Raw genomic sequence first — 27,152 nt, 5'->3', positions numbered from 1 at the left:
AATGAAAATTTGATCCAAATAACTGAGAGTATCAAGTTATGGAAGGCTATTTTACTAAACTATATTTTATGAGTTAAGTTACTCCTTGGCAATAATTTAAATGTGTTTGTTAATTTTATGACTATCATGAATATAGTAGTATATGTCTCCAGAAGCAAGGGAAACAAAAGCAAAGGGGACTATTGGGACTCCATCAAGATAAAAAGCTCCTACACAGTGAAGGAAACAATCAACAAAACTAAGAAGCAACCTATGGAATGGGGGAAGATATTTCCAAATGACATATATGATAAAGGGTTACTATCCAAAATCTATAAAGAATTCATCAAACTCAACACCCAAAAAACAAATAATCCAGTGAAGAAATGGGAAGAAGACATGAATAGACACTTTTCCAAAGAAGACGTTCAATGGCTAACAGATACATGAGAAGATGCTCAATATCACTCATCATCAGGGAAATACGAATCAAAACTACAATGAAATGTCACCTCACACCTGTTAGAATGGCTAAAATTAACACAGGAAGTAAGTGTTGGCAAGGATGTGGAAAAAGGGAACCAGCCCTCTTACATTATATTGGTGGGAATGCAAACTGGTGCAGCCACTCTATAATTTAATATGGAGGTTCCTCAAAAAGTTAAAAATAGAACTACCCTACAAACCAGAAACTGCACTACTAGGTATTTATCCAAAGGATACAAAAATACTGATTCAAAGGGACACATGCACCCCAATGTTTATAGCAGGAGTATCAACACTAGCCAAATTCTGGAAAGAGCCCAAATGTCCACTGACTGTTGTTATATATATGTGTGTGTGTGTATATATATATATACGTATATATATGTACATAGATATATACATATATATACATATATACATAGATATAGATAGATATAGATATAATAAATATATATATCACATATATATACACTCACACATACACAATGAAATATTACTCAGCCATCAAAAAGAATAAAATCTTGCAATTTGCAATGATTAGGATGGAGCTAGAGCATATTATGCTAAGTGAAATAAGTCAGTCAGAGAAAGACAAATACATGATTTCACTCATATGTGGAATTTAGGAAACAAAACATATGACTGGGGGAAAAAAGAGACAGAAAAATCATAAAACAGACTCTTAACTATAGAGAACAAGCTGAGGGTTTCTGGGGGATGGGGTGGGAGGATGGGTTAAATGGATATTAAGGAGGGCACTTGCTGTGATGAGCACCGGGTATTGCACATGTACAAAATTCTACTATTGAAACTAATATTACACTGTATGTTAACTAACTAGAATTTGAATAAGAAGTAAAATAGGGGCACCTAGGTGGCTCAGTCGGTTGAGCGTCTGACTTCAGCTCAGGTCATGATCTTGTGGTCCATGAGTTCGAGCCCCTCATTAAGCTCTGTGCTGACAGCTCAGATTTTGGAGCCTGCTTGGGATTCTATGTCTCCTTCTCTCTCTGCCCCTCACCTGCTCACTCTCTCTCTCTCTCTCTGTAACATAAATAAACATCAAAAAAATGCATATAATAGTACAGTCACCTAATAAATGGGAATTTCTTTATATCTATGAGTTTACAAAGGAGATAAAAATTGTTCTATGTTAATCTATCCCAAAAAGAACATTTAAAAAATATATTGAACCATCTAGAGATGTCTAGGTAAATAATTTTGCAAATGAGTAAACTGTAAAATATACTAAAGAAAGATAAACACATAGGAATAGTTCATATGAAAAAGTACATTTCTGTATTTTAATAATGTACTACAATATAGGTTGCCAGATTTGCATATGGACATAATTTAAAACTCTAAAAGCCATCTTACTCTTTGAATTATTGCTCTTAACTTTAACTTTTATCTATAGCCATATTATTAATCTAATGTCCTTCCTATATGATCTTTGAAAAATGTATTTAATAAGTGTATCTGTAAACAGAATTCTGTATTTTCCTACTCTAAGCCACTTTGTGCTCTAAGTTTTGTTCACAAAATGTTTGTATATTTGGAAATAAATGGTAAGTAATCACAAACATGGAGCTTCAACCTCATTGGAGGGAAGATAAATCAATTTAGCCAGATAAAGCAATGAGGCCCAGGAAAGTACTATAATTATGTCAAGGTCATACAGTGTACTAATGGTAGGATGATCCCTAGGTCTTTTTATATTTATATTTTTTTAACTCTACTACATGTATTCATCCTATAGGTAAAAAACACATGTGATATTAAAAGTATCTTATAGTGCTTTGCTTAGAGAGTATTGCCAAATACAAATTTTCAAAACATACAAATTAGAAATATATTGCATTCTGATGGCAGGTTCTTGAATAATGTTATCTTATAGCATTTTTTAAATGTTTTTATTTATTTTTGAAGGAGAGAGAGAGGGCATGAGCAGGGGAGGAGAAGAGAGAGGGAGACACAGAATTGGAAGCAGGCTCCAGGCTCTAAGCTGCCAGCACAGAGCCTGATGCAGGGCTCGAACCCACAAACTGTGAGATCATGACCTGAGCCGAAGCCACATGCTCAACTGACTGAGCCACCCAGGTGCCCCGATCTTAAACCATTTTAAAACAATTTTATATACAGAAGAGCAATTGAAAATTAAAATTTTAAGATAAATATTGCTCAAAATACAGCAGCGAGTACACTTCAAATTCTTTGTATTTCACGTATTTTCATTTTCTTCAATATGTTTGCACCTACTTCAGTAATGAAATCGACATTCAAAATTAACACTTGCTATCCATTGAGGCACCTGGGTAGGTCAGTTGGCTGAACAGCTGACTCTTGATTTCGGTTCAGGTCATGATCTCACAGTCAGTCATGGGATCAAGCCCTGCATCAGGCTCTGTGCTGAGTGTGGAGTCTGCTTAGGATTCTCTCTCTCTCCTTCTCTCTCTGCCCCTCTCCCATTCACATTCTCTCTCTCTCTCTCTCTCTCTCTCTCTCTCTCTCAAAATAAATAAACTTACCAAAAAGAGAGAAAAAAAAGACTTGCTATCCATTTACATTTTCATAGTACTGTGAATGGTGACTTAGATAATTCTTTTTAGATTCTCCATTACTTCTAAAACTCACAATTAAAGGAAACAAATGACAAAAATCTTATCGGCCAAATACCACTCACTTCCAGAATAAAAGCTAAACCTCTCAACCTTGTCACCACGTGTCTTCATAACCAGGTCTCTTGCTCCCTTTTGCTGCATGTCAATGCTTTTGTACATGCTGTTCCTTTATGTCCTTTGTTCTGTGGAAGATTCCTACTCATCCTTCAGTTTCCAATTTAGGTGTTACCCACTTGTGGCATTTTCCTATTGGTCCTGAGGCAGAAATGAGCAGTTTTATACTTTTATAGGTATGAATTTTTAAAATATAGCCAGCATCTTGAGCACTCATTTTGTTTTAAGATGTGTACTTCTTACTTCACATGATTTCATTCATCTCATAATAAACCCAAAAGTTTGTTCATCTTTTGGTGATGAAAAAAAACCCAAAATGGTTATTCATCACCATTCATAGAAGATGTGACTAACACTTAACAAGGGTACATATTGCACTGAAATATTTGTATTACTGTACACAAGTTTATCCTGGTCCAGCCTGATCCAAAGGCAACATGTGCTTTTACTAAGGGGACAAATAGAATGCATGGCATTATGCAATCCTCCAATAATTATTTTTCAAATAGTGCAAATTTTGACAAATATTGGAGAATAGGAAGTTTGAGGTTATGATCTTTCCAAGATCCTGGTGTTATTGGTGAAGGATAGACTCACATAACTTGAAAATAAAGAAGTGGAAGGAAAGGATATGTTACAGTAACTGAGATTAACTAACAAAGACCCATAAACAAAAAGGGCAGTCACCCATGTCTCTATCCATTGGGAAGGAACTTACAACTTCTCAAATTTTAAATTTGTTAAGAACTTTTAAATTCCTTAAAACACTTAAGAATTTGAAAAGTAAACACTTGTGGCCCCAAATTTCTATGCTATAGAGCACAGATATAATTTTACCTGGGAAAAATTCCAAGAAATGGTTATCGGCCACCCTTATCAATTCAGAAAAACAAAAAAGGAAACCCATAGAATAACTAATTGTATGAATCACAGAAATGTATTATTGCTGTACAGGTCAAGAGTTAAATGCAAAAACACATGTATGATAAAAGCACACTAAAATACAAATGAAATAATGAGAAGGCTGGCTTTGTGTCTTCTGAGTAAAATAGCATCCAGTTCCCTAATACCATAAAAAAAATTATGCACACCTACATGTAGCCTTTTCTGTGTTTGAGTCAATTATTTTTAATTAAACACTCATTAGAAATAGAAAAGAGAAATATGAAAAGACTAAGTACAGTCATAACTTGGGAGGGAAGATAAAACAATACATGAATAGATTAAAGCAAATTAATAACCTTTCTCAAAATGCATAACACTGTGAAGATAATAATGAATGCTCCTTTTCCAATTATGGATGCTTCTTGGTAACTGGTTTGTTGTGTACAAGTAGATGATACTGAATGGTACAATATTTTCTGGATTCCAACTGTTAGAGGCCTGAGAGCAAGTGGTAACTCAATTCTCCAGCATCAGCAGAATGACCACTTAATATTTCTTTCTATAGAGGAACCTCTCCCAGGTGATTTGGTAAAAGAACCTCCACAGAAATAAAGATTAAAGTATCTGCATTTAGGAAACTCTATGAAGCTCAAAAGATATCCTACATCAGTGATCAGTACTGGGGAAACTGGGATTCATTGCATACAGGTATTTATTCCATAATGTAAGGATCATTTTAATTTTAAAAATATACCATTGCAATACATTGAGTTAGAGCTATTTTCTATAGTAAGACAAGAATATAACATAGCCTTCTAGAAGTAAGAAAATCCATCTTTGCAACTTCTCCCATTCTAGTGTCTGCAGATTGTGGTTCCTACATTGTGCTTACAATGAGCCACCTGAACAATTAGTTGCACTTTTGTATTTCACTTGTGAGGTGGAAAAGCAAGGAACCAGAATCGTTTTCTCCATGCAAAACATGCTTAGGAAAGAGAGAAGAAGAAAACTGGAAGATATGGGAAAAATAAAGAGAAAGCAAGCACAGTGGGGGTCCCTGGGTGCGAAATCCTGTACCCACCCAGAAGTAGGGGACATGAGTCGGGCAGCACAAATGAATAACACCTGTTGCATCTCAACACACTACTTGTTCCACTCAAAATAAGAATGAGAGATACTTACTTTAAAAAATTTTTTTAATGTTTATTTATTTTCGAGAGAGAGGGAGCGTGAGCGGGGAGGGGCAGAGAGAGAGACACACACACATAGAATCTAAAGCAGGCTCCAGGACCTGAGCTGTCAGCACAGAGCCTGATGCGGGGCTGGAACTCACAAACTGCGAGATCATGACCTGAGCCGAAGTCAGATGCTTAACCAACTGAGCCACCCTGGCACACCGAGAGATAATTACTTTTTAAAGTTGCAGATTATTCCAGCAATAAAGAAGCGATTTTACAATATTAGCCTTATAGCAAAAGTAAATTCAACTTTTGTAAGTTCATGTCAATCCTCATCACTGTATGTCAAATATAAAGACACAAAACCATGGAGTTTGCCTTTATATTAAGAATGAAGTTTGAAAAAACTGTGTTTACTCCTAAGATACTTGATTCATATTTAGAAGACGAAAAAAACAGAGAAATCCTTAATGATGTCCATTAGAATTACCCATATATATATATATATATATATATATATATATATATAATTTACATTTTACGTTTTGAACCTTTCTAAGTGGGTAACACGAATGTTTGCTGAATGTGTTAATCTTCCAGCATCTGTTTGGAAGCTTTTAAAAAATCCTATTGATTTAAACACAAGAGAAACAGCAAAGTAAAAATGCTATGACATTGTAATTATATTTTGTCTAACTTTTCATGCAACCATGTATTAGACCCTCACTTCATTTCTCTTGACCCCTTCATGCTCTCTGCCTTTCCTGCTGCACAAGTACTTTCTTGGTAATTCTTATTTTCCTTATTTTCCTTTGTGTCTTTAACCTCAGTGAGTACTTTTCCCTTCTGGCCTGGAAAAGCCTTAGATAGTTATTTTGATAACAGATTTCTTGGCAGGCAGCTGCGTCTCCTGTGCTCTCAACTGCTCTCAAAGGCAGCCCTAATTGACCAAGATCTGACATGAAGAAGTGTCCTCCACAGTTCATCCTTCAAAGTACAGAATATACATTAATTAGTCACCTGGGAAATAAAGTTAAGGGTTTATGAAGTAGATTAAAAATTCAGAGAAAACATTTTGGTATTTCATTTTAAATTTCTTATTCACAATTTCTTTTATGTAATTTGTAGTTCAAGCAAAAACGACATAAGGAGTTTTTAAAAATCAAGAAGGCCTAAGGTTGCAAGTATGTTGCTGATATAACTGGTTAGTAGGGCTGTTTGAGAGATCCTAATATAGTTAAAATTAGAGAGGGAGAGGAGCACCTGGGTGGCTCAGTCTGTTAAGCGTCTGACTTCAGCTCAGGTCATGATCTCGTGGCTCGGCTAGTGAGTTTGAACCCTGCGTTGGGCTCTGTGCTGACAAGTCAGAGCCTGGAGGCTGCTTCAGATTCTGTGTCTCCCTCTCTCTCTGCCCCTCCCCCGCTTGTGCTCACGTGCTCTCTCTCTCTCTCTTGCAAGAATAAATAAACATTAAAAAAAAAAATAGAGATGGAGAAAAACAGGCCAGGATTTTGAATGTCCTTGGATTGACTTACAATTTGGGAAATGGAGGTTGGGCTTTGAAAGACCATAGGAGGAAGTGGTAATACAATCAAGGTTTATTTTTGTTTCTAATAGTTTGGAATATTTGGAGGTATAGAAGGCTAAAGGAAGGGGACTAGCCAGGATATTATTAAATTAGCCCAAGGGTGAGTTGAAGCCCTCAACTAAAAGGATAGGGCCAGGAACTAACAGGAAGGAATGGACTGAAGAAATGCTAAGACGCAGAACTGATAGTACTTGTGTCTACAACATTGATAGGACATGTTAAAGTCTGGGCAAGAATTATGATTCCAAGCTTTCTGGTTTAGATGCATGGGCAGATGAGGATTCACCAGGACAAGGACATAAAGCTGGGGTGGATGAGAAGGCTGAGAGACAAAGCAGTCAACTGACTTTTGCAAGTTGAGCTTGAAATTATTAGTCTACTCCTTCAACAAACAAATGAATTCTAAATAAATTTTAGAACCTAGTGCCTAGTGCCTACATACTATTATTAGTGCTGGAGAATAGGAGAGAAAGAACATCCATGATCTCATGGGTCTTATAGTCTAGTGGGGCTAGAATAACAATAAACAAAGAAGGAAATGCACAAATAAATCAGAAATTTCAAAGACTGTTATAATCCATAAAAAATAAAAAGTCACAGGGGAGCCTGGGTAGCTCAGTTGGTTAAGCATCCGACTCTTGATTTTGGCTCAGGTCATGATCTCGTGGTTCATAAGTTCAAGCCCCACATCGAGCTCTGGGCTGATGGTACAGAATCTGCTTGGGATTCTCCTTCTCCCTCTCTTTCTGTCCCTCCCACATGCTTTCTATCTCTCTCTCTCTCTCCCAAAAATAAATAAAAACTTTTTTTTAATCTTTAAAAAAAAGTGACATTAAAAAGAGTACTGGGAGGAATTCTATTTTTGAACGGTTGGTCAGGAAGTGCTTGTCCCAAGAGCTGGTATTTGAGCCTGAATGGCAAAAAGAAAACAGCCATAAGAAGACTTTGAGGAAGAGTATTTCAAGTAAAAGAAACTGCTGGCACCAAGGATGAGAACAAGCTCAGAATCTTGGACCATGGGATCAATAACCAAAGGGAATATGGTATTATGTAAGGTCAGACATTTGGGCAGGTTTCTATAGGACATATAGGTTGTCAAATCCCACAATTAGTTCGCTAGACAACTTTGGACTTAGGAGAAAAGACTAGGATATGAATAAAAATATAGGCACCATCCATTTAAAGGTAGTATTTGAAGTTATGAGAATGGGCACATTGAAAAGATAAGAAAGCAAATAAAGGAACATGAGGAAAATTAATATTTAACAGGTAAGGAAAAGAAGAGAAACTATCAATGGTGACAAATACAATGGTGAGAAAATTAGAAGGATGAACAGGTCCTAGAATAAAAGGAAACAGAGAGTTTCAAACAACAGAGTTAAATACCATGAATAGCAGGACAAAAGCATTACTAAAACAAAATGGCAAAGATAATTGGTGAATTTTTCTTACATATTTTACATGAAGTGGTAGGGAAAAAATCTGATTGCTCTCCTAGAGTGAAGAGCAAAAATCTTAATACAGTAGAGTAAAAAGCAAATAAAAAATGGAGAAGTAACCATAGCCAATAAAGTCTGCTTTAACAAGATTATATTTTTTGTGGAGAAAAAATTTTAGACTTGGAGTATTCTTTTAATGACAGAAATTCAAATATACTTATAGGTTGTGAGGAAGGAGTTAGTGGAAACTAAATGGCAAAGAAGGAAACTACAATAGCCATGTCCAATAGGTTGAAGATCAGGTCACTCTCCTGCCCACCACCATTGGAAGAATTAACTTTGAATGTAAGGCATCATTTGTTTTCATTGTAACCACTTGTTTATGGGGACACCACTTCAAAGAAGATAGATGGATGACGAAAAGCATATGAAAAGGCGCTCCACATTACATGTCAACAGGGAAAAATTACAAATTAAAACAACAATGAGATTCTACTATACACCTATTAGAAATGGTCAAAGTCCAGAATACTGACATCAGCAAATGATGGCAAGGATGTGGAGCAACAGGAACTCTCATTCTTTATTGGTAGGAATACAAAATGGTAGTTTGGTAGTTTCTTAACAAAATTAAACATACTCCTACCATATAACCCAGCAATCTCACTCCTTAGTATCTACCCTAAAGTGAAAACTTATGTCCACACAAAAACCTCCACATGCACATTTACAGCAGCTTATTCATAACTGTCAAAACTGGGAAGCAACCAAGTTGTCCTGCAGGAAGTAAATAAGTAAACTATGTCACATCCAGACAATGGAATATTATTCAGCACTAAAAAGAAATGAGCTATCTGGCCATGGAAGACATGGAGGAATCTTAAATGCATATTACTAAGTGAAAGAAGCCATACTGTATGATTCCAACTATATGACATTCTGGAAAAGGCAAAAGGTATGGAGACAGTAAAAAGATAAGTGGTATCCAGAAGTTAGGGGGTAGAGGATATGGATAGGTGGGGCACAGAGGTGTTTTAGGGCATTGAAAATAGTCTGTAAGATACTTCAATGATGGATACATGCCCTTACACATTTTCAAAACCCATGGAATGTATGACACCAAGAGTGAACTCTAATGTAAACTGTAGACTTTACGTGATTAGGATATGTCAATGTAGGTTCATCAATTGTAGAAATGTACCATTTTGGTAGAAGATGCAGATAATAGGGGATGCTATGCATATCTGGGAGCAGGGAGGTTTATGGGAAATTTCTACATTTTCTCTTAGTTTTGTTGTGAATCTCAAACTGCTCTAAAAGAATAAAATCTTAATACAACTTTTTATGTGAATAAATTTTACATATGATGTGTCTCAAGATTATGAAATAAAAAGATACCTATCTCTACATTGAAAATGCAAAGAAATCATAAAAACTCTTAATGGTGAAATTACATTTTTAAGGGTTGCTGTTACAGTTTTGATGATGGCACTAAGGAGCAGTGGAAGACTTCTTACGGTCCTTAAAATCATATCAATTATATGATCACATACTATACCTATATATAAAATCTTTCCCTAGCAGGCCATTTACTAGCCAAATGTCCTGGTTTATCATTTCCAACATTTCAGTCCTTCACTTTCTTTTAAACTCATACATTTAAAATCTCTATGCCTCTGATACTAAGGGAAAATATGCCTCCTTTTAAATCCCTAAAAAATTCTCTGAATGCAGTTTCAAATGCTAAGACTGACAAAAATCCCAGAAAGTGATGGCACTGACTGCTTAACTAACCCAAATTCTGCACTTTAGATAATACACTATTGGAACAAAGGTAATAAAGAATGTCTAATTCATAGATACATGATATAGCAGTTAAGAAAGCAAGTATCTATTAAAATGTGGCTATTGTTTGTGATTAATGAAAGATAGGAAAGGCTGATTGCTTGATTCTTGGCCTCAAATGTTCTAGATCTCAGTGAACTTATCCTGGTCCTCTTAAGTCTGATTGTTCAATGATCTCCTGTCATTTTCTGATTTTTCTTCCCTAACAATCTAAGTTTATGATATTTAGGAGTAATGATACTTTGGAGTTTATGCTCCTTACCTTTTCTGTATATATTGTAATAACTGTTAGGGTCTCTCACCCTAGTCAGACTGTGTTTCAGAAAACCTGCCTATTAGATAGGCAATGGAGGTACAGGACTTAATGTATTTTGTGAAAAGGTCAAGAATTCAGTATATACATATTTTCAATTTGTAGGAATGCAGATGATGGAATCCATGAGCCTAGTATAGTAGTATCAACCATAAACTGTGTAATAGTTTGAATACTAGCTGATCAAAACCTATTTCAAAATGAACTGTAAAGAACAGCTTTCTGTGCTAAACAAACATGTACGTAGCACCTACTATGTGCTAGGTATTGTTCTTAGCACTTTTCAGCTATTAACTTATTTAATCATTGTAACTACAGAATGAGTTACATACTGTTATTAATAACAGTACTGTTATTATCACTATGCATGAGATAACTGAGGCGAAGAGAATTGGCCCAAGGTTACACAGTCACGAAGTACCAACACCGAGAATCATGCACAGATAATTTGACTCAAAGATGGTGAGCTTAAATACACTATGCTAAGTCTTTGTTATAACATCACACAGAAGTCCTTAAGGAAGTAACACAGAGAAGCCTTGAGAGGGGAGCCTCCTAGGGCTTGACTAGGGAGATCTGACTAAAGCTTTCACCTCTTTTAGGAGGGTCTTCTCTTTCAATTTTTGATGCCAACCTCTATGCCGTTCTCTAAAACTCTGCCCAACAATAACCAGTATCAAACCTTCCTCTGCTTCCGCTTGGAGAGCTGTGACTAGCATTGCCACAATGAGCGCCGGGTGATGTATGGCATTGTGGAATCACTATATTGCACCCCTAAAACTAATGTAACACTGTATGTTAACTATACTGGAATTAAAATAAAATGAAATGAAATGAAATAAAATAAAATAAATCCATCATGAACAAGACATTAATAAAGATGGCAAAAGATCAGACAATTACAGTTCCCTGGCAAATGATATCTACTGATTAAAATGAAATTAAAACATACAAAAGATAAAAAAATAAAAACATGTAAACATAATTTATATACCAAGGATAAAAAAGGAAATATTTTTAAAAGAAATAACCCTTAAAAACATAAACACAAAGCTGATAAGTACACATCTCTGATTCAATGACTGACTTGTTTATCAGCTTCATAGACCATGTTGCATCCGATATTTATTTCTTTAACCAGACTCTGACTCCAAAGAACTGCAAGTCTACCCTGCTACCTTACTGAAGGGTATTCCTTCAATTTGTCAATTGTCTATTTATGGCCTCCTAAGAATAAAAAGAAAAAATTATCCTCTATCACTCACCTACAAAGTTCCACCCAGTTTCCAATACAGGTTTTGAGAAATACTTGCCTAGCAGTACTGTACCCATATGAAATACCACCATTTACCTAAGTTGAAGTCTGCTGTCCACAATATAATAATATACAGTAACCATGCAAGGAGGTTTCATGTGTATAGTAACAGCAAGATTTTCCTACTAAAAATTATTTCCATAATTAGATAAGAAAAATATATTTTGAATTTTCCTCTTCCTATTTATTAAGTTAAAATATATTCCAATGAAAAAATGCCAAGTAGTAATCTCCCAGGCTACAATTTTCTGAAGAAAATGGTCACTCAGTATTCACAATCAGAAGGCAAAATTTACATCTGCTAATGAATGTGTTACATTTTTATTAAATGGGTTCTATACAAATATTTTATATTAAAGTCTGTAGTAATGAAGATAAATCTACAAACTGCATCAGTTAAAAGAAATGGGACATCACCATCGTCTCTAAGGGATATTTAACATTATATAATTCTCAATCTATTTTTGCCTTTATGGAATTGCATAAGATAAGCAATAGTTTGGCACCAATTCATCAAACAGAAGGGCAAATTTTCACTATAATATCTTATTTATGTATTTAACAAGACTTTTATAGCTATCTAAGAGGTGACATTTTACTTTTGCATAGCTTAGCAATGCATTAATAGGCTTCATTTTACTTTTTAAATGTAAACTATATTTCACAATACTTTATAATAAAAGAGTACAAATAATTTAAAACTCTCAGTGCATGCATTAAAATAACCTTCACATTTAAATTTAATATTCTATTGGTTTCAACCCCAAAACTAGAGAGAATGTGAGAGGTGAAATGTGGACAAACCAAAAAAATACCTTCCCTTAAAGACAAATGTCAAGGAAAACTAGAACTTTTCTGCAAAACAATAGCATAATAACTTTAAAAGTTCTGTCTGAAAGCCCCACGGCTCCCCAACACACATAGTAAACTTGATGGTCCTAAATTGATGTGCCTTAAAATGGATAAGGGTGAAGCAAAGAACAAGTTTTGCTTATAAATTCTTGGGTAGCCTTAAACTGCTTTAACCTCCTAAGGACAGACTAAGGTTCGGGAAAATTTTCAGGGTCTCAGACCAGCACTGGGATTTGCATGTCATGGGTCAACGTGAATTCTGAGGAATAAACACTTTCTTTGCAGGCAGATGAAAAGCAGTTATGCTGAGAAGAAAGAGAAACTTTCTTCTTCATTGCTATCAAAGACAAAAAACACTGTTGCTACAGGATTTTGTATATCTTTTTAAAAAACAATTTAGAATGAAGGGGCCAAAAGGGTTGAAAACAGGATTTCCAAATGCAAAATGTGTAGACTTACTGGTACATGCCATGGAAGGTGGGTCTTTTTCAGCTCGGAAGTAACCTTTTTCACACTGACAGACGGAAGTTGCTTCCATGTAAGTTAAACTGTGTGGAGGGCACTTAGAACATTTTGTGTTCCCAGCAAATGCTTTATAGAATCCTGGTCTGCAAGCTGTAAAAACAGGAAAAATAATTTTTGTTATTATTTCTAGAGTTCATTTGCACGTGTACAACATACTTTAATTTATACACACTTTAATCTCAGAGTTCTGGGTCACACATATACAGAAGAGTCAATATATGGTAACATTTAATGAAATTAGTTATTCAAAATTAGTAATATAATGATAACTTCACATTTCAGCTCAGGAAGCTAATTTTAGAAAGCATACCTGAAACAAACATATACAAAATAAATTGTCTACCAGAGCATAGGGATGCGCTTAAACTAGCAGTAAGGGAAATGATTTTGTGTAGTTCTCGGAGATAGCATTAAATAACATTGAATCACACTGTTTAAAATGTATTTGCATTCTGTTTCTTCTTCAGTCCTTCTGAGTACTAAAGGAAAAAGTCCTAGTGTGGTGCTGGTATATCTTAACACGTGTCCTATTGGTGCTTTTTATTTTTTTAACAAAAGGAAAGCTGGCCTTATGTTCAGAGTTTAGCAAGATCTACCTATAGTTTGAAAACATTGTTTTATTTTTATCATGTTTGTTTTTATTTTTTTAAATTTTTTTAAATGTTTATTTATTTTTGAGACAGAGAGACACAGCATGAGCAGGGAAGGGGCAGAAAGAGAGGGAGACACAGAATGTGAAGCAGGCTCCAGGCTCTGAGCTGTCAGCACAGAGCCCGATGCGGGGCTCGAACCCACGAACTGTGAGATCATGACCTGAGCCGAAGTCGGACGCTTAACCGACTGAGCCACCCAGGTGCCCCATGTTTGTTTTTATTTTTTTAATGGCAAAAATTTTTTCTGTTTATTATACTGAAATACATTCATTTAAAAATTTTGAACTAATTTCAAAAGTAGGCAGACAAAATATTAAGTAAATAAAGTATATGTACTATACACATATGGCAAGAACCATGAAAATGTAAGCAAATAAGTAAATTAAAATTTTTTTTATACATTTATTTATTATTGAGAGACAGAGAGAGACAGAGCACAAGCAGGGGAGGGGCCGAGAGACGGGGAGACACAGAATGTGAGGCAGGCTCGAGGCGCCAAGCTATCAGCACAGAGCCCAATGTGGGGCTCGAACTCACGGACTGTGAGATCATGACCTGAGCTAAAGTCAGATGCTCAACCGACTGAGCCACCCAGGTGCCCCCAAATAAGTAAATTAAAAAAAATCACTATGTGATGAAATGTTTTATTGGACCTCATTTGCTCTTTGCTTATTAAATCCATGTTGTCGTTTACAGTGTACATGTTCACAGGAATGGAGGCTCTAAAAAAAGGATCCTATGCTAGGTATGCAGCCAAGGTCCTGAAGGAGGAGCGGGTAGTCTTAGTTGTTTCTGGTCTCAAACAAACCACGGCTGATTAGTTTTTAAATTAACACTGTTAGGGGCACCTGGGTGGTTCAGTCGGTTGAGCCTCCAGCTTAGGCTCAGGTCATGATATTGCGGTTTATGAGTTCAAGCCCCACATCGGGCTCTCTGCTGTCAGCACAGAGTCCTTCGGATCTTCTGTACCCCTCTCTCTGCCCCTTCCCTGCTTGTGATCTTTCAAAATTAAACATTAAAATATTTATATATAAACACTGCTAAACAAAATAAAGAATAATGTATTATGTTTTTTAAAAATGTTTTAAAAACTTTTTTTAGTCCAATTCATTTTCACAAAATCCTCTTTTTAGAAATACACAAGAATCTTAACAATAATCTCTTAATAAGGTTTCCGCTTATATATTCAGGAGAGAAAGAAAAAAATGCCACTTATTTTTTTTAGGTAAATTTAATGAATCCCCCCAAAATAACTATGTGTCTTTCTCTAGGTACATTTTGATGAATATTCCTACAGATCTAAATGACTGCAATTCAACTTATACCAGTAGTATACTATGCACCAGTGACTCATCCTCTAGGAGGGCATAAACCACAAGATGTGCATGTACATGCACACACACACACATTTGCTGTAAATGGATTATTTTGGATAGTTAATGTTTCCTTTTATAGTAACATTTATCATAAATCACCTAGCAATTCAATAGAAGTAAAATGATCAATTCTGTACAGTAAAATTACTATTAAAAATTTGGTTATTCACTATCAATGAAGCTCTAAGTGGTGATACATAATAAATATCAACCACAGTCTATTCTCTAACTAGCTGATAAATTAATACTATGTCACTAATCAATACAAACACCATATCATTAAAATATTTCTCTAAGCCTGTCAAAATTTAGACTATGTAAATAATATGTAATTAACCCCTAACATAATATATAATATAATATATGTAAATAATATATAATTAACCCTGGATCCAGCTTGAGGGTTAACCATCCTGTTACCTCTTTCGTTTTTTATTTCTTTTGAGAGAGAGAGAGAGGAGAGAGAATGAGGAAGGGCACATATGAGTGGGGGAGGAATAGAGAGAAGGAAAGAGAGAATCCCAAGCAGGTTCAATGCTATCAGGGCAGAGCTCCATGCTGGGCTCGAACTCACAAACTGTGAAATCATGACCTGAGCCAAAACCAGAGCCAGGTGCCTAACCAACTGAGCCATCCAGCGGCACCTCTGTTACTCTTTTCAACAGCACCATGACATGCACTTGTGTAATGGCTGAAGGCTCTAAAGGACAGACTGGTAACACTGATTATCATAAAGTAGGTGTTCAATACATTTTCTTTTTTTTTTGCACTAAATTGAACAGAGTGTGAGTACTCTGTTAACTGAATTCCTGCAGACGATTATACATTTCTACTTAGTGCATGTTCTGATCATAGTATAATTCATCTTACCAAAAATTTAGGGTTTTGTTTTTTGTTTTTTTGCTTTACTATAAGAGATGGAAGAAGTGAGTAAAGATATAGAAAGTGATTGAACTGCAGCTCAAAACTAATTATTCTAATACCTCCAGATGAGCTGGCTATAAAACAAAACAAATCTTTTCCATTTGAAATTATTATCCACATGAATTTGAAAATTTTATCACCACAAAAAATACAAATACAAGTTGTATATTGGTACTGCCACTCTCAAACTTATCTCTCATTTGAATACACATAAAAATTTCCTTTAAAAATTTTAAAACGTTGAACTTATAAAAATACATTTGAATTATTAAAATATTACTCACCTTAATATTAAGGTTTCATATAATATTTCATTTAAAAACAATGGATAATGCTGTTAAAAATGTTAGAAAGCCATTGTTCTAGGTAGTCACATTCTCTTTATGTAGTACGCAGTAATGGCACACAACATATACTTCTCTTTTAGCTTGAATCATATTAGATTATAACTACTTTGTGACGTTTATCACCTCAATTTCTTGTAACTGCCACAAGCCAGACATGGGCATATATCCATAATGCTTAGCATATTTCAAGTATATATTTAGTTTTTACAGAGGTTTGAAAAATTTAATGAGTAAATGAATAAATAATTCACTAATGTCTAGTATGAAATTACTAGAACTCTAAATGTAATAAACATTCTATATATTCATTCAGTTAGTGATTCTAGATTTTGTTTGTATTTCTGTTACAGATGAGATATGAGTACCTAAGCCTTAAGAACTTTTAAATTGTTTTCTTCTTCTCTATCACTTTTTAATTTATCTAATTATAGGGAATGTAAAATTCATTTCCAAAAACAAACCACTGTAGATAAGAGTATTTTCCAATGTATGTCAGTACTGCATGTGTTTGATATTTCTATTAATTTGTAAGAGCTGTTTATTAGCAATATTACAGTTATATTTATTGTTTTTATGTACATTTTTCTATCCATTTTATGACTTTGTGCATAAAAAGAAAGATAATAATCCCATTCATTATAGCATCAAGAACAATGAAATACGTTGGAATAAATTCAACCAAGACGTGAAATATGTATATGGTGAAAATTACAAAACTTTGATGAAAGAAACTGAAGAAGACACAAATGAAAAGATATTCCATGTTCATGGATCAGAAGAATTAATTGTTAAAATGTCCATACTACCCAAAGTCATTTATTTGTTCAATGCAAGCCCTATCAAAATTCTAATGACATTTTCCACAGATACAGAAAAAAAAATTCCTAAAAATCTGTATGGAACAACAACAACCACAACAACAAACCCTCCAACAGCGAAAGCAGTTTGGAAACCAACCAACAAACAAACAAAACTGGAGGCATCACACTCCCTGATTCCAAACTATAATGAAAGCTATAGTCATCAAAGCAGTAAGTTACTGGCATAAGAATACAAACAGACCAATGGAACAGAATAGAGAGACCAGAACTAAATTCTTTCATATATGGTCAACTAATCTTTGACAAGGGAACCAAGAATATGCAATAGGGAAAGGATAGTATTTTCAATAAATTGTATTGGGAAAACTAGAAACCACAAAGAGAAGAATGAAATTGGATCCCTATCTCGCACCACTCACAAAAATTAACTTGAAATAGCTTAAGGACATATTAAATATAAGACCTGGAACTATAAAACTCCTTGAAGAAACAATAGGGAAAAGCTCCCTGATGTTGGTTTTAGCAAAAATTTTTTGGATAGGACAACAAAAGCAGAAGCAACAAAAGTAAAAATCAACAAATAGGACTACATTAAACTTAAATGCTTCTGCACACCAAAAGAAACAAGCAACAAAATGAAAAGGCAAACCATCTATTTGATAAGATGTTAATATTCAAAATTTATAAAGAATACATGCAACTCAACAACAAAAAAGTAATTGGATTAAAAAATGACTATAGGAACTGAATAGACATTTCCCCCCAAAAGACATCCAAATGGCCAACGGACACATGAAAAGATGCTCAACATCATTAACCACCAGAAAAACGCAAATCAAAACCATAATGAGATATTACTTCATATTTGCTAGAATGGCTATTATCAAAGAGACAAAAAATAACAAGTGTTAGTGAGGCTGTGGAGAAAAAGGAACTCTTCTGCATTGTTGATGGGAACATAAATTATTTAAGCCACTATGGCAAACAGTATAGTTTCTCAAAAAATTAATAGAATTACCATATAATCCAGTAATCCCACTTCTGAGTATTTATCCAAAGGAAATGAAAACAGGGTATCAAAAAGATAACTGCACTCTCGTATTTATTGCAGCATTATTCACAACAGCCAAGATACAGAAACAACCTAAGTGCTTTTCAACAGATGAATGGATAAAGAAGTTCTATCGTGATTCTATTTTTTAGTTTCCTTCCATAATATTATAACCTTATTATGTAAATCTGTATTTCTTGTACTACTGTATTCATCTCATCTGCTTGCCTCTGCTTTCTCCTTGCTCAAATCTGTGCCATAGTTACTACCAGTTACATTACTAAATCGTAGAGATGACCATGCTGCTGTCTATTGTCAAAAAAGTAGGAGCTGGCAAACATTGCCCTTTGGCCAAATCTGTCCTAGCCCTTGGTTTGGTAAAGCTTGTGAGCTAAGAATAGCTTGTGGATTTTTAAATGATTACATAGGTACATGGTAACATTGATTTTGACTCTTGGCCTGCAAAGCCTAAAATGTATACCACCTGGCCCTTTACGGAACATGTTTGTTAACACCTGGTCTCTAGCATAAAGTCCAAACTCAGTTTAGCATTTAAATTGCTTCAGAGTTGAGCTCACACCTGTTTTTCCAAACTCAACTTCCACTGTTACATAAATTTTAGACTTCTTCTCCCCACACACACCATATTATTTTTAGCAGTTTTATTATGGTGTACTTGACATGAAAAAACCTGCAGGTACATGTAAAGGGAACAAATGGAAGAATTTTGACTTATGTATACAACTATGAATATTTAACTGCAACCAAGATAGTGAACATATACATTCAACTCCAAAAGTTTCCTTGCATCCCTTTATTTTCACCTATTTGCATTTTTATATTTATTTTATTTATTTTAAAGATTTTATTATTAAGTAATCTCTATACCCAACGTGGGTCCCAAACTTAAAACCCCAAGGATCAAGAGTCACATGTTCTACTGACTGAGCCAGCCAGGTGCCCTGGATTTTGATATTTAAAGTATATGTCCTGCAGGTAGCACTTTTCTGGGTCATGCATTTTTTTTTAAATTCTAATCTGACAACTTCTTTCTTTTAATTGAGATGTTTAGTGTATTTACATTTAATGTAGTTACTGACATTACTAGATTTAAGTCTATCTTGCTACTTTTTCCCCATTTGTCCCATCTGTTCTTTGTTCCGTTTTCTTCTTCTTCTTTTTTTTTTTTTTTTAAATAACTGCATGCTTATTACAATCTCATTTAACCTCCTTTGTTGGTTTATTCGCTCATGAGCAAACTCAGGTGAACACTCATGGGAATGTCTGCAGCTCTCTGGAGCTCTCTTTTAGGGACACACTCTCCTTTTTCATACTTTGTTTTGTGAAATCTAGCTGTCTGGGTCTACATGGACTCTCAGATCTGTCTTCTTAAGCCACAGAAGGAGTCTACTGGCTTCTATCAGGGTCCCTCCTCCCTGTACCATGGCCTGGAAACTCTCTCAAGACACTAAATGGGATAGTTGTACGGCTCTCCTCTTTTATCTTTTTTATTTCCCATCTCTCAGGGATCACAATCTTTCATAATCTGATATATTGTCTTAAAATGATTTTTTCATATATCTTATGTGTCTTCTAGGTTTCTTTCAGGCAACAGATGTTACTAAATCTTGGCTGCAAGTAAAAATCAAACTGTTTTAATCATTTTGAATTATTTTTCTAACTGTCTTCATATTTCTCTGTTTTATAATGTTTTTATCCTAAATTCACCTAGTTTCTCAAAGACATACTTGAAAAACTTACCTTAAAGTACAATGCAATACAACTACCATCTACCAGATTGCCTAAGGTGAAAAAGACACACAATACTAAGTGTTGGTGAGGATATGGAGCAACATGAGCTCTCTCATACGTTGTTGAAGGAGTTTTAATTGGTACTACCACTTTGGGAAACTGTTTGGCAGTATTTACAATAGATGAACATAGATATATCTTTTGACATAACAATCCTACTCCTAGGTATATACCCAACAGAATAGCACAAAGTGAAAGTAGCTTCTATACCATTAGACAGGCATACCAAATCTATTGCCAGGTGAGTCATCACTCTTCCATTCGATTTTAATTTCTGTAATTTTGTTAACTTGTTGACCTTTTTCACCTGAGGTATTTTCTACTCCTTTCATCCCCTACTTTGTCCTTGTTGCTGTAACTTCTATGTTCCCTTACTCATTTTAATGAAGTATCCTGAGGGAATGGAAGTAAACTGATATGTTCAATCAACTATGCTTAACAAATAAGTTTACACTTTAGTAAATTTCTAATCATGTAATTAGAGTATATTTAGTTTAAAATAAACAAATTACAATCAGGCCATTATTTATGAGATATTTGTTTAAATGTTTCCATGTGCCTACTTATAAAGATAGCAACAGTGCTGGAAGAATAAATGCAATGTAATTTGATAATGGTAGATCTATAAAATACAAAATATATAAGTATTCTCATAAAATTATATAATAAATAATCTAAGTTAAAACATAAGTCTTCTGCTTCAAAAATATGTTGATAATCTGAGGAATTTTAAATGCTCAAAATAATAAGAGATTTCATACATATTATAAGGTAAAAATAATTTTTACAAAAAGCATGTATTAAAGGCACATTCTATATGAGTATAGTTACTGAAATACTACTAATATTAATGAAGTATGTACCCTGCAATGCAAGTTCCCTTATAAATTTTTGAAATTTCATTGTCTTTTATTCCTAAAATACAGTTTGAAAGTACTTTCTCTCTCTCTCTCTCTCTCTCTCACACACACACACATTCATGTCTCTGCTAAAACAAAATCAAGAAATGTACGAACTGTTTTATACATACATTATGTTAAAAAAGGAATGGTGAGGCTATACATAGCTAGCAATGTTTTGGGGATTTATCTTCATTATCAGAGAACTCTAAGACAAAGGACCAAAAGAAATCCTAGTTGGCATATCATGCAGTTCTCACCATTTGATGAAATATGAATTGCATCTTGTGTGACAGAAACTGCTATTAATATAATTGACTCCCTTTCTCTCATCAGTGTTCAATAGTCTGTAAGTTTAGATAATCCTGAATGACTTATCAGTAAAATATGTGATCTTCATCATTTCTCAAAACATTAGAATTCATGAATTTAAGAAACTGGGATAGGGAATATCATCACTTCTTTCTTAGATGCTGTTCTGCAGTTATGAAAATTAAATTTTGCTATCATGTAAGCAGAGAAGGCAGGAAAGATTGGGGAATTAAAAACTAAAAAGAAAAGAAAACAAAAACCTAAAATCTAAGGGTAAATAACCATGGATATTTTGCTTCTTTAATCTATTAATAACAATCCAAGGAAAATCTCAAGACCAAATGCAAATCTATTAGTAGTAAACTTGTAGGTTGTGCTTCAAAATGTTCAGTCTAACCTTCCTTATAGGGGACTACCATAAAGTCCTCATAAGATGAGGTATATAAAATTGCCCTGTTACTAATTCCAATTTCTAACTTCCATCAAAGAAATTTCTAAAGTGGACTTTCTCTTGAATAAACGAATAGAAAAAACAAAATACCTACAAAACTATATTGTAGGTTACATAACTTTTATCCTAAAGAATCAGAGGAAGGGGCTTTGGGTTCTGAAAAGGATGGAATAAGCAAACTATGTCCTCTTTCTCTTGCTTATCTACAAAATCGGAGCACGCTATACCCAGCAGATATTTGAGGACTCTGAAAAGTAAGTTGAAGCAGGTATATTGGAGAAGATCAAAATATGCAGTACTTCTGAGTTGGTGATGGGTTCACCATCTTTCTCTCCTTCTCTCCCTTCCCTCCCCCCTGCCTCCCCCAACACTTGGAGCCTAAACTTAATGGACTGAACACCAAAAGTTGGCACCAGGTCACAGACAGAGGTCCAGGACAAGCCTGCTCATCACGGTTTTGGGAGTGGGAAACACAAATCCTAATGTTCAGGAGAGAATGTGAAAATCTGTTCCTCCTTTGCTTCTCTTTCTTTTTTCCCTTCTCTCCTGCCTATCCCTCACATAATCATGTGGTGGTGCTGGTGGTGGTGATGGTGGCCAGTAATGACAGTCCACAGGAGCCAAAATTCCTAAGAAGGGAAAACCTCCTCTTCATTCACTGAAACTGTAGTTCAGAGAGGGTAGTGTCAACTCCCATTGATTGCATTCCTTTTTCTCTCTGCCATCATCTCACTTGGCCCTGGATGCATATCCAGCTGATGAAGTGCACACCAGAGTGGAGTACATAAAGATTCAGCCAGCCTTGTAGCCAAGAGACCTTGATGAGGAGCCATAGTGAACCAGAGAGTACTGGGAAGAGTGTGGAGAGACTGGAGCTTGAGACATCAGTCCCATAGGCTTGTTTATGAACTCCTGGGCTTGCTTCCAAACTGCACATATGGGGATGGCATTCTATTTAACATACCAAAGACTGAGAACTGAACCAAAAGACCACTAGTGACTTTGGTCTCAGACTAGCAATAAGATTTTGAACTTCTGGTTAGGTAAAAAACCTAGAAACTAAATAGTATTTTTTTAACTATATGACATAGTAACTTATAAAATAAAAAGATACACACAGGCAAATCCACACAAGTTGCCATTAACAAGCATAAAGTGGTTATATCAGATCTTTGTTTTATCTTCCACCATTTTTCTCATTCTTAGATTTATAATTTATATGTTAAAGATGATTTGAAAAAGCATATTCCTTCAAGAGATGCATAATTGTCAACAACAGGGCACTACTTGGAAAGTCAAGTCAGAAATACATTAGTAGTCTGAGGCTTGTGACATGCACAGTTAAAATTCTAAAGATGTAAGGTACTTACATCTAAAGAGTAAGGTAGTGGGGGTATGGAGACCAAAAGGTTTATATTAGCTGTTTTTTTGTGATTGGATACCATTTTAATTTTTATTACCATTTATCACCAGTTTGAAAGCAATCTGGCAATAACACTGGCACAATATTAAAAGCTAACCATATTTTTTTAAATACAGATCACCATTTCAGTGTTCTAATATTCATCTTCTAATATAATTTTTAATTAATTTGTTACTCTCAGGTATATTTTAGTCTTAAAATTAAGCCTTATTAATTAAACATTATTAATACAACTTCCTCCATATTTAGCATGACTTTTAAAAATGTGTTTGTTGCATCAGTCATATTTCCAGATATTCTGAAATGAGATGCCATTTAACTTTTTCTTCCCTCATCAGAGATTCTTATTCTTATTTCACTATTTTTTCTAGACATCTAACTGTAATGACAGTTTCTAACTTTTTCTTCAACATTCCTTTCTTTTATACTCCTTAAGCCAACCTAAATTTACTTTTATGAATAAGAAAAGCCATCCCCACAGAGAACATACCCAATGATTCACTGTAATATACAGTAGTAATAATAGCTACAGCAAAACTATTTATAGTTACTGAGCATTAAGAATGAGCCAGATAACTGTGAAAAACATTTTGTACACAATTTTTTAGGTATGCTTATAAAAATTAGTTACAAAGGATAATAAAGAATGTGGCCTTTGGAGCTAGATTATTTGGCTTTGAGTTATGTTCTTGTATTTTACCAATTCTGTCACTTCAGGCAATTTATTTTTCTGTGCATCATTTTCCTTGTCTGGAAAATGGGGATAAATGATAGCACTGAACTCAGAGGTTGTTGTGAGAATTTGAATTAATATGTATAAAGTGATCAGAAGGGTGCCCAGCACATTACTACTTTGATGAGAAAACTGAAGTTAAGTGATATTAAGTAACTTTCTAAGGCAGATAGTATTTTCCAGAAACAGCCTCAACAATTCCTCCCACTCTCCCATTCTTCTGACAATGTCTCATGGGTGCCCTTCCCACAAAAAGTTCTTTCAGGTCCATGTTCCCCATCTCCTGAATCTGGATGTGTTTGTGACTAGTGGGAGTCTATGTGACTTCCTAGGCTAGGTCATAAAAAGTGAGAGCTGTTTCTTCCTTTTGGGATACTTACATTTAGAAACTGGCCACCATGACAAGAGGAAGGCCAAGCAGCCATGGAGAGGACCATGTGGAGAACTGAGGCCCTTGGCCAACGGCTCTGGCTCAGCACCCAGCTGACAACCAGTACTGTCTTGCCAGCAAGGTGAGTGAGCTCCCTGTAATGTAGATTCTCCAGGTCCTTGTATAACCACCTCAGCAAATGCTGTATAAAGCAGAGATGAGCTGTCTTTGCTAAACTTTGTCAAATTTCATACTTAATGATAGTTGCTGTTTTAAGGCAGTAACTTTTGGGGATGTTTTCTTATGAAACACTAACTGGAAGACTTGCTTAAGGTCATATGGTAGGAGAATCAAAGTTAAAACCCAAGTCCTTTCTAATCTGTAATCTGAGTTCTCATCATAGGGTATATTGGTTACTCATTATATCTAGAACATATCTATTCTGTAATCTAGAGCAGTGAGGGAGTGAACTACAACTTTTAAAGGACAACTAGTGATGGTGTTTGAATTATAAATAACTGCTGTAATAAAAATCACTCTTTTGTAGGATTTAATTGACAGATAACAGTTTTAACTAATGGTTTTATGTCTTCGTACACACTATCTTTTTTCGTAAGAAGCAAAACAAGTATAGCTTTTTTCTCAGACCATTAGAAATAAACATGTATTTCACAACTTTTATCATAAAATTCTTTTGTGACAACCTCATTTTATGGAAAAAATAAGCAAGGCATTTTATCTTTCAAGCTAGAATTAAAGAACAGACGCATAATAAAATGGCTTGTATGCATACATGATTTGAACATTCTGAGCAAACTCACTCATCACCGCTCTGTCTCAAGTACTCTGACACTTTAAAGTTTGTGAAGTTTGACAACCATATCTGCTTCTGGCTTAGCAACAAACTTAACAATCCATTCTTCAATCTGACAATCATGAATGTCCCGTTGTCATGTATTTGTGGCATTTCTGTAGCTGAATAGCATAGAAAAGTAATGTAAACATTATTGAATTATACACTAAAAATTTTGCTAATAAGAAAAGCATACATTCTTTTTATAGAGTTACTAATCATATTGATAATTGATATAATAATCACAATTTATCATCCACTGTGTTTTACAAACATCATTCTACTTAAGTCTTATAAAAACCCAAAGATGTAGGTATTAACATTTTCATCTTATAAATGAGGAGATAAAGGCTTTAACGGTTGCTCAAGCTTATATGAGCAAGCCAGTATTTGAAACTGGGCCTCTCTGACTCTTTAGCCCAAACTTTGTTAGGGACAATACCTTGTCATTATGTGAATATTCATATATGTACACAAATATGCACATACACCTATATATGTATATAGGCAGATATATGAACATACATGAAGATATTCCTGGCAATACTTATACATATTTATCTCCTCCTAAATAACCTACAATTATGATCATCATTTGCATTCCACATTTTGGCACCTGTTATTTCTTATTTCGTGACAGAACTATGTTGTAAATAACATAACAACTTATGTTATATATGCTATTGCGTTGGGACAATACTGCAGATATAGCAAAAGCTCAAATATAAGCCTTACAGATTACCTTTATACATACTTAATATACTTACTAGTCAAAATTATGTGAGAATATTATAGAATAAAGCTTGGCAGAGTAGACACTCAAAATATTCACTACCTTCTCTTCTTAAAAACTGTAAAGATAAAGTACTACAGTAGGATTTAAAATTGATAAGCTTTTTCATTGAGTTCACCTTCTTCATTAGTAAATATTCAGATAATATCTGTTTTTCCATAGAAGCTTGAAATGGTTATTTATACCACTAGTTGAAATGTGAATGGGTGTTTTCAATGTAGTTCCACCATAAGTACCCTCTACAGTAAAACTCTGTCTAGTGCTTGAATTTCATAATTATACTTTCACAGTTTTACTTTGTATTCAGTATCACAATGTTTGCATGTTGAATAACAACTAATGGGGTAACTGAACAATAGTTACTTTATCACTTTCTATTACCACTTTAAAATAAGCTATCAAAACCTTGGTTTACATTTCATTGGAGTTCTCTGACATACTGAATTGAAGGAAACTGGAAAAGCATCCAGTTTCAAGTACAAGTAGAGTACTTACACTGATCCAGCATGGTTTAGATATAACACATTCTCACGGATCATGAGGGCACATTCAAGGGTGAAATACTGCATGTAGCAACAGCAGAAACTTAAGATTCAGAACCTCCAATACATTGCTTGCAAAAGCTCTACATGGCTATATAATCAACAGAAACTATGATATGCAGATTTTACAGATGTGATGTTTCTGACAAGAATATGGTCTCTTAATTTGGTTCATATCTAGTTCCAGCATGAAGAGCCATTCTATATATTAATGCCATTGACCTGAACCTGAATTTCCAAGTGACGATTTTACACCCAGGCAGATCATCTGTAACCTGGTGCTTGGATAAATCCAATTTGCATAACAAGCAGGAGCTTTCCTGAAACACCAGTTATAGCATTTCATGAACCCATATAAAGTGTTTCTATTGGACAATTTGGAACTAAAAGAGGCAGTTTTCAATTTTAGCTATAAATCCCACTAATCAGAAGTTGTGTACTTATAAAATCTTGTGTAAATCTTTTATATCTGGGCATGTGTAAATATTTTAAACACAGTGGAGTAATTCTTAGCAAATCTTTCTTTATGCAACTCCAAACTCTCTAATTAATCTATTTTATACATATGTAGATCAGATTTCCTCAAATTGGATCATACTCTAAAATACCTAGGCAAAATAGGTGTTAGGCCAAAAACATTTCATTATCAACT

The 27,152-nt window shown here is 34.6% G+C and overlaps 1 protein-coding gene across 7 annotated transcripts in view; it reads right to left on the bottom strand.

Annotated features, from left to right (window-relative positions):
* The window catches only part of EPHA6 (EPH receptor A6), an 858,920-nt gene that overhangs the window by 478,612 nt on the left and 353,156 nt on the right, over positions 1 to 27,152 (bottom strand). For all 7 annotated transcript variants that reach the window (XM_019448105.2, XM_019448107.2, XM_019448106.2 and 4 more), the window contains one exon: positions 13,075 to 13,230. In XM_019448105.2, coding sequence (XP_019303650.1) covers positions 13,075 to 13,230 — 156 coding nt within the window. The remainder of the gene's footprint in view (positions 1 to 13,074; positions 13,231 to 27,152) is intronic.

Source organism: Panthera pardus, unplaced genomic scaffold, assembly GCF_024362965.1.
Source record: "Panthera pardus isolate Hobbes unplaced genomic scaffold, ASM2436296v1 HiC_scaffold_16, whole genome shotgun sequence".
Classification (NCBI taxonomy): Eukaryota; Metazoa; Chordata; class Mammalia; order Carnivora; family Felidae; genus Panthera; species Panthera pardus.
Note: the sequence above shows the minus strand (reverse complement) of the source record. Positions and strands in the feature narration are given on the sequence as shown.